The following is a 16,735-nucleotide window of genomic DNA, read 5'->3' on the forward strand; positions in this document are numbered from 1 at the left end:
CATTTTATCTAGATTTTCACATTTATTAATATAAGTATCCTCTCATAATTTATCATTTTCACTCTATTGTTTTACTATCTTTTAAATTATCTTCAAAATGATTGTGATAATCATATTTTATGTTCTATTTTTAGTGCTTTAATACCACTTAGGTTGTTTTCTATCATCTCCTAAACTTTCTATGTTTTCTTTAAATTTTTCCTCTCTGGTAATATGAATGTGGCTTTTAAATTCTACTAGTATAACTTTTGATGTATTTAAATATTATTTAAATTATATTTCTTAATGCATCAATTTCAGAAATTAAATTTTTTCTACTGATTCTCATTTATGAAAAAAGAAATTAATACTTTTATAAGTATAAGAATGTTATAGCCCCTGCCATTTCTGTCTTAATCCTTGGTATTTGTTGATATAGACTAAAAATTTTATCTCAGTCCATTTGGGTTGCATTATTATAATTTTGTCACTAAAGTATATATATTTTGTTTTGAAAGTAAGTTATTAAGAAACACTTTCTAACTATGATTCAAAATCCAGAGACAATTTTTAAAAACATTGATAAATATCTATAATATGCTACCTTTCACGTACAAAGGAAGAAATATAAGAAAATATACATGTATCTGCTCATTGTTCAAAAAATGTTTTATTTTATTTAATATGGTTAGCTTACATTTTAGAAGTATGTCAACATCTGTTGCAAGCAATATGGCAGATTAGATAATTTGACACTCCTGAAAAAAACAATTTTAAAATTATTTAAAAGCTGGATAAAGTATATTTCACAAATATTTTATAATGCATTGCTGGGCTGAGAAGAATGGAGGAATCCACAGAAATCTAAAAGGAAGTAGATAAAGGAACCCTGAGAGGTTAGCAAATCCCAAACTGTCTTTTTCTTGAGAGCATCAACAAAAGCCTAGATATAGAGTTGACGCTTGAACAACATGGGTTTGAACTGTGTGGATCCATTAATTTATTTCAATAAATGCCGTGGTAGTACTACACATCTGTGGCTGATTGAGTCTGCAGATGTGGACCCGTGGATACTGAGGCCCGACTGTAAAGTTATATGTGGATTTTCAACTGCATGGATGGGGCCAGGACCAGCAAAGGGCTATGGGCTCATCTTATTTTGAAGGGTGAATATACTTACAGCTGCAAGGGGATTACAAGGAAACCAGATTATCTTGGATTTATTGCTGAAGGGAAAATAAAAATTTCCTCTGAAAAATAATAACTGCACATCATGTGGATTTAAGGCTTGAATCCATACCACTCAGTAGTCTGAAAAAAAATCTCAACTAGATAATTTAATTAAAATTGTCCTGAATTGATACTGCCTTAGGTGATTGACAAAAACAAATACATATCCAATCTCTAGAAATATAACAGGAAAGGAACTTCAACAGCCTCAAGAATATCCATTTAAAAGGGCCAAAGGAATATGATTTATGGCTAATAAATAAAAGGCATGAGCATATAAGTCACCATCGATGAAAGGCAGATGAAACAAAAGCCAAGAAACTAATTTCAGAAAGAATATGAAACAATACAAGAGAGGTATAGTTAGTCATATTTCAAGAAATAAAAGATAAACTTGAAAATATGTCCAGGGAACAAAAAAAAAAATGAAGGACTGAGACAAATCAAAAAACCACCAAAATGTAACTAATTATAGTCAATATATGGAGAGATAATATTTATCAACCTGAATTCTCCATCCAGCAAAAATATCTTTCAAGAAAGCAGTGAAAGAAAGATATATTCAGACACACAAAAATGAGAGAGTTTCACATCAGCAGATTCTCACTCAGGGAAGCTCTCCGAGACAAAAAAAAAAAAACTGATTCCAAATGTCAGACCTGAGATATAAGAAGAAATGAAGAGCAAAGAAACTGGTAATTAAGTAGATACATTTAAGAAACACCTCAGTGAACTTCAAACGTCAGACAGTATGTCTTCTTCCTATCCAGAGAAATCACTGGGTTAAGGAAGTAACAAGGGCCTCACTACCTATGTGGAATGCATAAAAGGAAAAATACAGTGAGTAGAACGCAGTCATTATCCCCTAAAATTATCCTCCCAGGGAGACGGTCTCTGCCTTCATGAGGCTTGTATTCTAGTGAGAAAGCCAGATAAGCAAATAATTGAACAAATCACAGATAAATATGTAATTACAGGTTCAGCTAAATTCTATGAAGGAGAAGTATATGACATTAAGAAAGCATAGCAGAGTGGAATCTGACTTAGGAAGGTCAGAAAAAGCTACAGTTTTGCTATGTACCTTGCTGCTTCTAGGGTTATACTGTTAAACAGGATACACTTGGCCCCTGAGATGTGGGAGAGAAAGGAGTAAGGACCCTAGAGAGAACCACATAGAGTATATTAACTGACCTGAGGGGTTTAGAATAAGAAGCCAACTAAAGCCTGAAAAGACATGGTATCCCCCCTCAATTAAGCTACAAAAGGGAATGATAAGTAAAAGTGAAAGAATTAGAATTGATATACAGAGAATTACATGTTGGATTTTATAGATACAAAAGTGTTTTCTAAATCATAATCACGCAGAAGTATGCAAACAATGAAGTGAAAAGTATAGCCAAGTTATTAACAGCATGGGGTTTGGGAATCTAAATCCAGGCTCCAAGAGTCAAGCACCGTTGGAGGTGCCCACACTGCAGACCCAGGCTTCCAGGCGCCCACCGCTTTTCGACCTCTGCAAACAAGGTCTCCCCATCTCCCCATTCTCCTTCACGTGGAGCAGAAGAGGGCCAACCCACCGTGGCAGCCTCAGCTTAGGGTTCATATTATTTCTTTTCAGGTAAACAGCTAGAATGCTGAGTCCACGACCCAGGCTTCAGTAGAGAATCTGATTGGTCCCTGTTTGGGTCACAAACAGCTGCGATTGAAGGTCAGGGGTCACATGAAACAAACACGGCTGCCATGGCCAACCCCTGTGGGTTGTCTGGAGATGTCGGGGAAGGAGTAATGAAATGTGGACTATCACAGTTACATGATAATAAACATACCAGAAATCATAAAAATTATGGCAAATTATATAATAATTTTCTGAAAGGAAGTCTTGATTTTTAAATAAAAATCTCAAATTTTAGAAACAAATTTTTGGAATGAAGAGTAAAGAGATCTATTTGTTATTTTAGTAGCTTAGCCAAATACTACCAGTATGTAAAACATAAAGTATTTACAAGTAGGTGTAATATCTGAATAATTCAATTTATTAAACCCTCTTGTTACTGTTTATGTGAAAGGCACTAGGAGAGATGCTAGGTGATACAGAAAAGAATAAGGAAAGGTCCTTGTCCTAAAGAGATTTAATCTTGTAACATAGATTATCACAACACAAGGGGAAACGAAGGACATGCAAATGAAGAGGATCAGTTACCAGTTATGAGCTAAGTCATTCAGCCAATAAATACTTTTTGTGCAACTACTGTCGTGCTTTTCACTACTCACCTATTCATGAATACTATTAAAAATCTCAGACTACTGTGTCTCTATTCCTATTAACATTTTATATAATATAAATATTATATTATAATATTATATAAATATTATACTATACATTTTGTGAGTTTTGATTACTCACAAAAACAAATATCACATTGCAAAAATACATCCCAAATCTCAAATAACAATACCAAACGCACAAGAAATGCACAGTAAAAGTTTGCAAAATAACGTTGTAACGGAGTCTTATATATCTCGGCTATGAATATAGGTGTTATTGGTTCAGAACATTTTTCTAAAATGTTACTTATGTGTTAATACCATAATAAAACTCAAATGCCAGTAATGGAATGCCTCAAAATACTTTTGAAAGTGCCTATGCAAGCTGCACTTGACAGTGGACTGTGCTTGCAGTGAGTCAAAGCAGAAACACAGGGTCTGCCTGGCGCACCAAAGACTGGACCAGGCACCCCTGGGCAGCCCCATGCCACCAAACAGTCTGAGACACGGCCACCACAGCTCAGGAATCTATACCTAGCAACTCCATCCCTGCACTTTTAGAGTCATCTTTAAAAATATCTAAAATATTCACATAAAACGTCTGCTCTCATTTTCTTCTACTGCAGATTGTGTGTGAAAAAAGGGCATAGACTGTCCCTGACATCCCAGGCCACAGTGATGAAATAACTTCTATACCAAACAGTAAGTCTAGAAATGCCATTCAGAAAATAGGATACCACAAACCAAAACCAAAGCAATAAAAAATATAAGATTTTATGCCTAACTGTCACCATGTTGGCAAAATTCCCAACTGGTAATAACCACATATAGAAACAAAATAACAAAATGAGCTTTAAGGTACTTAATTATGATACATCTATTAAGTTGTTTGTAACATAATAGTTTATCTTTTTTAAAAAGCTTATAACATTCTCTTATCTAGAGCACCTATATCTAAATTTAGATACTTACATTATTACACTCTCCAAGGAAATACAGTGCAAATCCATCAGCTTTTGTGGCTGCCAAAGTAATAAAAAAGGAAGAAACTAATCTCAATGGAAGAATATAACATGCATGAATTCTCTAAGGTGAGACCTCAAATATGAGTCTTTTGAATGGATTTGTTAGCAAAATTAAGGGTCATGCAATAATTGAACAAAATAATTTATGGCTTTACTGAATCACATAACTAGAATATTTTCATTAGCTATTGCAATTTTTAAGATGTGGCATCCTCAAATGCATACAGCAATGTACTATGTAATAATACATTTGTCAAAATGTGAATATCAGAACTATTAGAAAATATTTTTTTTTTTTTCTTTTTTTTTTTTTTCTTTTTGCGGTATGCGGGCCTCTCACTGTCGCGGCCTCTCCCGTTGCGGAGCACAGGCTCCGGACGTGCAGGCCCAGCGGCCATGGCTCACGGGCCCAGCCGCTCCGCGGCATATGGGATCCTCCCAGACCGGGGCACGAACCCGTATCCCCTGCATCCGCAGGCGGACTCTCAACCACTGCGCCACCAGGGAGGCCCATATTTTTTAAATTTGAGACTTACCTTTAATTTTTAAAGTATTTAAAAATAGACAAAGTGATATTCATAATACTGAATAACCAATAATATAAGCATCAACCAGAAAGAACGATGTATATATGCTTACATATCATCAGTGAGGAGAACATAATTTAACTTTATCTTCGGTTTAATTTTTCTACTAGGAGGAATATAAAACGTTTCTTACCAACTTTAATGATGCTACTCAATTCATAGAGGAGTAGTTGGTTGTCTCCTCCTGTATCCAACCGTTGTTCTATATAGCTGTTTAGTTCGTATACAACTCCCTGCATATTTGTATCTTGATACTTTGAATTAAAAAAAAGACATAATTAAATATAATAAAATAAAAATTCCTTAGTTTGTAAAACATACTATTAATATATATGGCTTTATGTTATATAATAGCTATTCATTATGCTTTTATAGAGCATGATTTAAATATTATGATCTACTATAAACACAGATTGAAAATTAAAATTGCTACCACTTACTTAGAATTATCTATAGACTCCATGCATGCTTATTTATACTAAAACATCGAATGTTACAAATTACAGTTTTGTTTCTGAAGCTTTATATTGATATATGATGTATCAGGCAACTAGATCAGTAAAAACAGTTTGAAAGTTTGCTAACTGAATGAAACGTCCTAATATGCTAGAAAAGCGCCCCCGTGCATCGCACCGGGTGAAACAAAGTTTATTACTCTCCACTCCCTTGGGTCCACATGGCGACCACTCTAGTCTGACCTCAACTCTGCCGCCGCCGTAGTAGCAGCAGCCCCGCAGCAAGCCCGTGGCCCTAGGCTGCACCGCGGTGCAGGAACACCAGCACGTGGACAAAGGTCTGGGAAGAAGGTGGAAGTGAAACTGTGGCTATGCCCAGCACTGTGTCTTCCTCAAAGGACTGAAAACAGTCTTCCAGTGAGCTTCCCTGCTACAGAGCTTGCCTTCCTAAGCCTCTTCTCCTAACATCAACCATGGCGAACTTTAAAATAAAATAAAATTCTGTGGCTCAAAACACTCTTGGGGCTTTTCCCACTGTACTTAGAACAACAGATTCCTCCCAGCGTGGCCTTCGCACTTTGCAAGATGTGGTTATTTTCTGCCTCGGAACCCGTCTCAAGCCACCTCCCTCTCTCCCTTCTCTCTCTTTCTCTCTCTCTCTCTCCCTCCCTCCCTCCCTTTCTCTCTCCCTCCCTCTCTCTCTCTCTCTCTCTCTCTTTCTCTCCCTCCTTCCCTCCCTCTCTCCCTCTCTCCCTCCCTCCCTCTCTCTCCTTCCCTCCCTCCCTCTCTCTCTCTTTCTCTCTCTCCATCGCTCCCTCCCTCTCTCCCTCCCTCCCTCTCTCTCTCTCCCTCTCTCCCTCTCAGCAGGCCTATTGCTTGCTGTCACTGTTGAGCACTGTACTCAGTAAACACCTGTGGAATGAATAAATAAAGAATGGCTGAACCAATCAGTCAATCATTCCACAAACATGCGCAGCCAATCCTGACAACCTACTACACGTAGGGACACTTCTAGAAACAAAAAGTGCTAGAGCATGAACAAAATAAAATTCCAGTCCTCAAGGAACTTACATTCCTGTTGGAAGAGAATAAGTAATCTACACGGTGTGAAGGAAGGCAGTGGTCACGAGGCAGAAAGGAGAGCTGGGACAGCTGACAGTAAACGCCTTTGGAGGGAGAGGGCTACCTTTTAAGTAGGATGGTCAGGGAAGGGAAGGTTCAGTGACATGGGATACAGGGACAGACTCCAATGAAACTTAGAACCCGTAAGGGCCGAAGTCTGCCCATCATCCACCACCTCTCTTGGCTTCTGACCTATTATCAGACTCAAGTTCCAGGCAGGTCCCAGAAAATCAAGTATCAAGGATGACTTGTCAAGAGATGAATACACACCAAAAGGAATGGATTAGATTTAGCTAATGTATAGACACCTCGGAAACAAAGGAGAATGGATCTCACAGGTGCTGGAATAGGCTAGAATAAAGATAATGGTGGACCAGGCAAATTTTTTTATATGGGTGCACTAAGCAGAAGTACTGGCTTCAGTGTGCTAGTGCTTGCTTGGCTAAAACCTATTCCCCAAAATGGCTGACATTAAATGAAGCTGAAAACCAGAACTTCTCTGGTATATATTCTAACCTTGGCAAGACTGGAATGCTAGAGTGGATTTGTCCTATACGACCCGTTTACCCATCCCCTAGCTATATCCCATGGGCACTCCCTTCATCAAGGCCATGAAAAATACATCCCGAGGCCACACCTGCCTGGCCTGTGTGAAGAGCTCTGCGGTGTGGGCCTCGGATGACTAGAGGCACCACCGCCCTCCAACAGGGTCCCCTGCTTCACTGAGAAGATGGGATCTTGGCGTCGAGGGGACAAGAGGCAACACATAATCTCCAGAGATAAGGTATTGTTAGCAAAATGGACAAAACTGAAGCTGCTATCAGAATGACCTGGCCAGCAGAGCTCTTCGACATTGGATCAAGCACTCGATCAGTGTCCCTGGAACTGAAATAGATAGGGCGACCTACTATTTTTTCATTTGTCTGAAGAGAGAAGTTCTGGGTTAAGCGAAAAAAAATCTGACTTAATTACCACAGCAGAAAGTCAGGTACCTCAATGAATTCCAGACTTGAGCCACTTCACAGAACTTCTTGAATAAAGCCAGGGGAGACCAGGTCCCCTCAAGGAAGGATTTTGATTCACAGCCCCAAATTTACAGTGCTTCTTCTTACATTCCACAGAGGTCTGCTGTCATTAAGCTGGGTAACTGTGCACTGGGTAAAGGAGAAATTACCAGAGTGACAGTGCAAATGTGCATAAGAATCAAGAACACTTGAAATTCTGATGCCTACAAAACGTGACAGCATTGTATGGGGTCACAAAAGCTTTTGTTGTTTCTTATCATCTGTAAAAAGATCCTATTTGAGCTATTCCAAGTTTTGAAGAACTCCAGAGAAAATATTCTACTCTAATATACACTTTCTTCCTTGCTGCTCATCAGAACAACTCATTCTACAACCCGCCCCCCCCGAACCCCAAAGTCCTGGGAAAGAGCTTATCTGAGACTGAAGCCAAGAGATAGAGACTGAGTCATAATGACAGACTTTGAACCCCTAAACCCAGCCACGCAAAAGCCTTCAAGCCTAAAATTCTATCCCTAGGCATTTCTTTGTCATGAATCAATCCATTCTTTGAATACACCCTCTTTTTTGTGGGGAAGGGATACTTTAGCTAGTTTTAAGGTGGGTGTTTAGTCACTCAATAGAGGAGTCCCTATAAAAATGATATACAGACAGACCCTTTTCTCTGACAATGTAATTCTGAGAATAGGGCCTTTAAAATGACCAGAATGCAGTGTTGACATTAATGGCCAGCTGTTCTCTATCTCTTTTGGACAGGAAATGGTTTGTCACACACAAGTGAGAACAAGAAGACATTTGGGGTTATGGACAGTTTCTCATGAGATTTCCTTTCAAGATTTCCTTACAAGAAGATTGAAATATATTGTCTTTAAAATACCTTTCAACAGTAACCTTCTGTGATGATCTATGACCTCGATTTTGTTGTTGTTTATATTAAGCTTCAAATTCTAATCTTGAACCCAACAGATGGGTTAGTACACCCTGTTTGCTTTGATTAGCAATGATAACTGCATAAATCTCATGAGAAAATGTTTAATTATGATTACTAAACTATACAAATGTAATACTACCTCTAAAATATTAAAGACCTACCTTCATAGTTAGTGGATCATTCAAACCATAATATATTGAAAATTTTAAATTTTCAATATATTTAAATTTATTTAATATATAATTTCAATATATTTAAATTTTAAAATTTTATATATTTAAATTTTTTAATATATAAATGTGAATAATAGGAATAATTATTATTTGGTTCTTAGCCTTATAGCCATTTTGCTGCTCATGAGCACTAACAGGAGAGGGAAGGAAGAGGCAACAAGTGGAGACAAACGTCAAAAAATGCACTTCTCTTATGGAAACAACATGATGAAGAAAGTTTACTAAGGGATCAATTCCATTCAGTCGAATAAACTTTCAATTCTATGTCTTGACTAATAGAAAATTACAATAGTATATTAATGAAGTTGTTAAGAACTTGTATTTGCACAGCATTTTTAACTTCATAAATTCCTTTCACCACTGCCTTTATTAAAAGAACCCATATAAAGTATATACTGAATATCACTGAGACATTCCTCAATCAAGATGAGTTAGAACTCTAAGGTACAATGAGTTGGGTGGTATAAACCTCAGAATCAAACTGGACATGGCCAACCTCATTTTCTGTTCCATGCTGGTTTTCATGCAGTACTTGCTTTTCATTAGAGCAACCACTAAAAAAATGGATTTGCAGAGATATGACTTCATTGACAGGACTGTAGTGACCTAACATTAAAACTGGGAACTATGTCAGGTTACTATTGAAACTGTGAGCTCCAGCAAGCTCTGACAGACGGTGTTGTTTCCCGTGAAACTGCAGTATGTCCTAAATCATCCCTGTGGGTTTGTTGTGGTGCCAACGGCATTTGGAACACAATTTGGGAAGCAGGGGAACAGCCACTCTTTCACCCAGAGGGAAATAGTATTTTACGAGATACAGTGGTCATGAATGGAGAAGTATTAACCCTTGGTTCAGAAAGAAAGCCGAGACCTGGTCTCACCAGAAGAGTAAATGTCCTCAGACTTGCTGAAGTGAATTAGGTGTTTAAACACAGATTGGAAGACCACTTCACCACAAGAGTTTAGAGGCAATTCAAGAATGAAATGGGAGAGAGAACAAGATGAAGTCTGTGATGCCTGCTGGCCCCAAAAGCCCATGACTCCGTGAGGGGTCACTGACATATCTCGAAGCGCTATAACAAACACACTAGAAAACAGAGTGAGATGGGTGTTAAGTTAGATAAATACTTAAAAGCATGCAAAATAAGCTCTTAGTTTCCAGTATAAAGCTCAATGTTTGGAATCTTCTCATCATCATTCTTTAGATTTTTCCTGTTTCTTTTTTAAATTTACCTTTTTTTAAAAAATAACTTTTTGTTTTGACGTAATTGCAAACCTACAGAAAACTACAAGACTAGTACAAGAAACTCCTACATACCAACAACTATTTACATTTTGTCATATTTGCCTTATCCTCTTCGTAAATTATTTCCCTCCCTCCCTCCCTCCCTCCCTCCTTCCCTTCCTTCCCTTCCTCCCTTCCTCCCTCCTTCTTCTTCTTCTTCTTCTCCTCCTTCTTTTTCTCCTTCTCCTTCTTCTTTCTCTCTTTCACTCCGTCTTTTCTGTCTATCTGTCTATACACACACACACATATATACACACAACAGTAATAAAATTTTTTTCTGAATAGTTGAGAACAAGTTGGTATGCTGCTTTTACCCAAACCTTCAGAATATACTTCCTAAGAAAAAGAATATTAAGAGAATACACTAAATTTGTACACTGAATGTGAGAGACATAGTTACAATGCAGTTATCATAATCAGAAAAACTAACATCCCTACAACAATATCAGCTAATTAAAAATTCACATTCATAGAGAACAAACATGTGGACACCAAGGGGGGAAATTGGGGGTGGGGTGGGATGAACTGGGAGATTGGGATTGACATGTATACACTAATATGTATACAATAGATGACTAATAAGAACCTGCTGTATAAAAAATAAATTAATTAAATTAAAATTTTAAAAATTCACATTCAAATTTCATACCTTGTCCCAATAATGTCTTTATAATTATCCCCCACTCAGTGGTCCAGGTTTGAACTCCAGATCATATATGGCATCTAGTTGTCATGTCTTTTTGGTATACTTTAATGTGGAACAATTCCACAGCCTTTCTGTGTTCAAGCCTTTCTTGAACTTGATGTTTTTGAAGAATATGGGCCAATTTTGAGTTGTCTGATATTTTCTCAAGATTTGATTCAGGTTCTGTGTTTTTGGCAACAATACAATGAGGTGATGAAGCTAGAATACTATCGACCATCCTACATTTGCTATTTGGCATTCTACTGGGAAGAAGAGCTTTCTGTTTTCCCTCATTCATTCATTTACATGAGCCTAGACTCACAAATGCTTATTTTATTCAACATGTGTAATTAATATTAATTAATACTATTATACATGCATTTTAATGCTCAAATTGTCCCAGATTTGACCAGTGGGAAGCCCCTTAAGATATCTCCTATGCCCTTTTGACAAATTTTCATGATGCCTTCAAGACTTTCTTACTTTCTCATCAAATATTTTGCTAGCGCTTGAACCAGCCATTTCTGTTTCTTAAAAGAAGTCCTAGATCCTTTTAGTGGCAAATGATATTTAAAATCTAAGTGCTGGAGCTATATGTGCCCAGTGTGGTCATTGCCTCTAGGCTTCTCATCAACATGAATATTATATATATATATATATATATATATATATATATATATATATGAGAGACCCTTATGTAAATATATATATATACATATATACAAATATGTAATTCTTTACTTATTTATTTATAAATACACGTAGAGTAAAAGATTAAAAACTATGAGTTCTTACTGATACTTTCAATTTCAACCAAACACCACAGTGAACACATTCTAATATTCCCCATTTCTATATCTGTAATTCCTCACCCAACAATGAAATATCTTACTGCCAATGACTATAACATATTTACATATTTTCTCAAGCTTAGAATGTACAGAAGTAGTTTCAGAATTGTTAAGCCATGTCATTGAAAATAGCAAACCTACTAACTAGTTGTCAATATATTTTAGATTTTTAGGTAAATGTAAGAAATACTAAAATATACAAAAATGAAATGTACAATTCATTAAGTTTTGACAAATGGATACATTCTTATAACATATACACTAATTAAGACACACAAAATCACCATACAGGAATTAGTTGCATATCTATTCACAGACTATCTGAAAAAGAAATTAAAATAGCAATCTCATTTACAATAGTATGAAAAAGAATAAAACACTTAAGAATAAATTTAACCAAGGTGGTAAAAGATCTGTATGCTAAAATTATAAAACATTGATGAATGAAATACAAGAAAGTACAAATAAATGAAAAGATACCCCCATACTCATGAATTTGAAGAATTAATATTGTTAAAATGTCAGTGGTATCCAAAGTGATCTACAGATTCAATGCAATCCTTATCAAAATTCCAGTGGCATTTTTCCTAGAAATAGAACAAACAATCCTAAGATTGTATGTATGGAACAACAAGAGGCCCTGAATAGCAAAAGCAATCTTGAGAAAGAGGAAGAAAGGTGGACGCATCACACGTCCTGGTTTCAAACTATATTACAAAGCTATAGTAATCAAAACAGTATGGTACTGACATAAAAACAGACACTTACCAAATGGAACCGAATAGAGAGCCCAGAAATAAACCCATGCATATAAGGTCAACTACTCTTTAACAAGGGCAACAAGAATACACAGCATTGAAAGGACAGTCACTTCAATAAATGTTGATGGGAAAACTGGATATTCACATACAAGAGAATGAAATTGTACCCTTATCGTATGCCATACACAAAAATCAACTCGAAATAAAGACTTAAATGTAAGACCTGAATACTGTATTGCATACCTGAAATATGCTAAGAGTAGATCTTCAGCATTCTCACCACACACAAAAAAAGAAAAATGTAACTATGTGTGTGATGACTGTATTAATTAACTTGATTGTGGTAATCATGTTACAACATATATCAAATCATCACCCTGTATACTTTAGACATATACAATTATTACTTGTCAAAAAAAGAAAAAGAAAATAATTTTTTAAATAAATGTAATTTTAAAAATAAATAATAAACATCTCAGCAATAATAATAAAGGTATAGAACATTTCATCTTTCTATAAAGTCCCTCCCATGGTCTTTCTTAATTAACCATTTTCCCACTAGAGTGGTGCCTGTTTTAAGAATTTTATGGAAATGGAATCACACAACACGAACTATTTTGAACCTTGCTTTATTTGTTCAACATAGTATTATTGATATTCATCCATGTTGGTGTGTGTTCCAGTAGCTTGTTCCTTTCTATTTCTGGTAGCATCTATTGTATAAATATACCACAAATTGTTTATCTGTTCTACTATTGTTGGATATCTGGGACGTTTTTGTTTCCAGCTTTGGAATATTGGGAATAAAGCTGTTATGAACATTCTTGCAGAAGTCATTTTGTGAACACAGGTTTTCAATTATATTAGAATAAAGGCCATATGTGACAAACCAACAGCTAACATCATACTCAATGATGAAAAGATGAAAGCATTTCCTCTAAGATCAGGAACAAGACAAGGATGTCCACTCTCACCACTTTTATTCAACATGCTTTTGGAAGTCCTAACCACAGGAGTCAGAGAAGAAAAAGAAATAAAAGGAATACAAATTGGAAAGGAAGAAGTAAAACTGTCACTGTTTGCAGATGACATGATACTATACATAGAAAATCCTAAAGACACCATCAGAAAAGTACTAGAGTTCATCGATGAATTTGGTAAAGTTGCAGGATACAAAATTAACATACAGAAATCTGTTGCATTTCTATACACTAACAATGAACTATCAGAAAGAGAAATTAAGGAAACAATCTCATTTACCACCACATCAAAAAGAATAAAATATCTTGGAATAAACCTATCTAAGAAGGCAAAAGACCTGTACTCAGAAAACTAAAGACACTGATGAAAGAAACTTAAGAAGACACAGACAGTTGGAAAGGTAAACAGTGATCTTAGATTGGAAGAATCAATAATGTTAAAATGACCATACGTCCCAAGGCAATCTACAGATTCAGTGCAATCCCTATCAAAATACCAATGGCATTTTTCACAGAACTAGAACAAATAGTTAAAAAATTTGTATGGAAACACAAAAGACCTTGAATAGCCAAAACAATCTTGAGAAAAAGAACAGGGCTGGAGGAGTAATGCTTCCCCACTTCAGACTACACTACAAAGCCACAGTAATCAAAACGGTATGATACTGGCACAAAAACAGACACATAGATCAATGAAACAGAATAGAGAGCCCAGAAATGAACCCACACTTATATGGGTAATTAATCTATGACAAAGAAGGCAAGAATATACAATGGAGCAAAGACAGTCTCTTTAGTAAGTGGTGTTGGGAAAACTGGACAGCTACATGTAAAAGAATGAAATCAGAACATTCTCTAACACTATACACAAAAATAAACTCAAAATGGATTAAAGACCTAAATGTAAGACCAGATACCAGAAAACTCCTAGAGGAAAACATAAGCAGAACACTCTGACATAAATCACAGCAATATTATTTGGATCTCTTAGAGCAAAGGAAACAAAAGCAAAAATAAACAAATGGGACCTAATTAAACTTAAAAGGCTTTGCACGGCAAAGGATATCATTGACAAAACAAAAAGACAACTTACTGAATGGGAGAAGATATTTTCAAATGATATGATTGATAAGGGGTTAACATCCAACATACATAAACAGCTCGTACAACTCAACATGAAAAAAAAAACACAAACTGATTAAAAATTGGGCAGAAGAAGTGAATAGACACTTTTCTAAAGAGGAAATGCAGATGGCCAAGAGGCACATGAAAAGATGCTCAACATCACTAATCATCAGGGAAATGCAAATCAAAACCACAGTGAGATATTACCTCACACTTGTCAGAATGGCTATCATCAGAAAACACAAATAACAAATGTTGGTGAAAAGTGAACTCTTGTGCACTGCTGGTGGGAATGTAAATTGGGGCAGCCACTGTGGAAAACAGTATGGAGGTTTCTCAAAAAACTAAAAATAAAACTACCTTATGACCCAGCAATTCCATTCCTGGGTATATATCCAAAAAACCCCAAAAACACTAATTCAAGAAGATACATGTACCCAAATGTTCATAGCAGCATTATTTACAATTGCCAAGATATGGAAGCAACCTAAGTGCCCATCAACAGATGAATGGATAAAGAAGATGTGTTATATATATACAATGGAGTACTACTCAGCCATAAAAAAGAAGTAAATTTTGCCATTTGCAGCAACATGGATGGACTTGGAGAGCATTATGTTAAGTGAAATAAGAAATAGAAAGACAAATACTGTATTATATCATATGTGGAATCTAAAAGACACAACTAGTGAATAAAATGTAAAAGAAGCAGACTCACAGATATAGAGAAGAAATTAATGGTCACCAGTGGGGAGGGGGAAGTGGGGAAGGGCAATACAGGGGTAGAGGATTAAGAGGTACAAGCTATTATATTACATACAAAATAAGCTACAAGAATATGTTGTACAACATGGAGAATATAGCCAATATTTTATAATAACTATAAATGAAGTATCACCTTTAAAAATTGTTAATCACTAAACTGTGTACCTGTAACATATAATATTGTATAGCAACTATACTTCAATAAAAAATAAATTTAATACCTAATTCTCAAAAAAAATAGAAACAAAATTATACTATGTAAATACATGACAGGGATATTCCTGGGTCAAAAAGTAAATGCATGTTTAAGTTGACAAGAAAGTGGCAAACATTTTTCAATGTTATATGTTAAAGATCAAGTTATCAAAATGATTTGAGTATTTTAGAGGAAAATAAATTGTACATATAGGTCATTTATTTCGCACAAACACCATAGGCAGAAGAATTCTAACTGCTCTAAGGATGAGCAGTCGCAATGAACAGTTAAGGAAACCTGTGGCCTCAAAGGCATCATGGGAGAAAAAGAGAACAGGGCTAGGAAAGAGGGTGCTACTGACCCTTTTGCAAATGCTCATTTTAAAAGTTTAGAAGTCCTCAACAGAAAGCAAGGGATTAGTAGATATTCATCCTGAGCCTATCCTAACACTAAGGGGAAGCTTCCTCGCCTGTCCTGCCACATAACTGAGTGCAGAGGGAAGGCTACTGCTGGTTCAGAGGAAGCGTCTTAACGAAAAGCTGCAAAGGATGGAGAAAACCGGAGGAAGGCAGAAGAGCAACAAGCAGGACACGAGGACAGATGATCACAGCTTACCCTCAGGAAAGACAGTGAATTCACGGTAAAAGTGGTGAAAGCAAGCAGGCTGAGAGTCTATAAATAAGTGAGGCATTCTTCTGAAAACACACCATCAGCTCAACACAAGGACAGAAATAATAAAAATGAATATTCCTAAAGAACACTTAAGTTTTCAAAGGACTGTGATTAACTAATTTAATTTAGGGCAAAAAGGTCCATGAGATGAAAGGGCTTTTCATAATAAAAATTTAATTTAGGAAGAATGACTCCAGTAGATAAAATAGTTTCAAATCACTCAAGTAGTAAACATTTCTGATATGTTTAAGACTGCTAATAGAAAAAAAAATTAAGTTATCAGGAGAAGATGAATAAGGAGAAGGTTAGAGAAACAAAAGAAGTATGTAAGGGCTTTACCTAGTAGGTATAGTTCTGAATGTCAGTAAGTAAGTAAGTCTTTTTAAACAAATATTTATTCACCAACGTGTCAAGCACTATTGTAAGTATCAGATAAGGCTCTAACACTCATGGAATTTAAATCCCAGTGAGGAGAATGTGATAAACAAGAAAATATCAGTTTGTGATAACATCTATGGCAAAAATGAAACATATTTATGACTTTGTTGCCACCTTTAATGTAATAA

At 35.9% G+C, this 16,735-nt stretch overlaps 1 protein-coding gene across 1 annotated transcript in view; it reads right to left on the reverse strand.

Annotated features, from left to right (window-relative positions):
* PDE10A (phosphodiesterase 10A) overlaps positions 1 to 16,735 on the reverse strand; it is a 297,841-nt gene that overhangs the window by 88,536 nt on the left and 192,570 nt on the right. Inside the window, 2 exon segments of the mRNA XM_081250479.1 lie at positions 4,447 to 4,496; positions 5,220 to 5,340. Of these exon segments, the coding sequence (XP_081106605.1) occupies positions 4,447 to 4,496; positions 5,220 to 5,340 (171 nt within the window).

This window comes from Mesoplodon bidens, assembly GCF_964165515.1.
Source record: "Mesoplodon bidens genome assembly, chromosome: 12".
NCBI classification, from domain to species: domain Eukaryota; kingdom Metazoa; phylum Chordata; class Mammalia; order Artiodactyla; family Ziphiidae; genus Mesoplodon; species Mesoplodon bidens.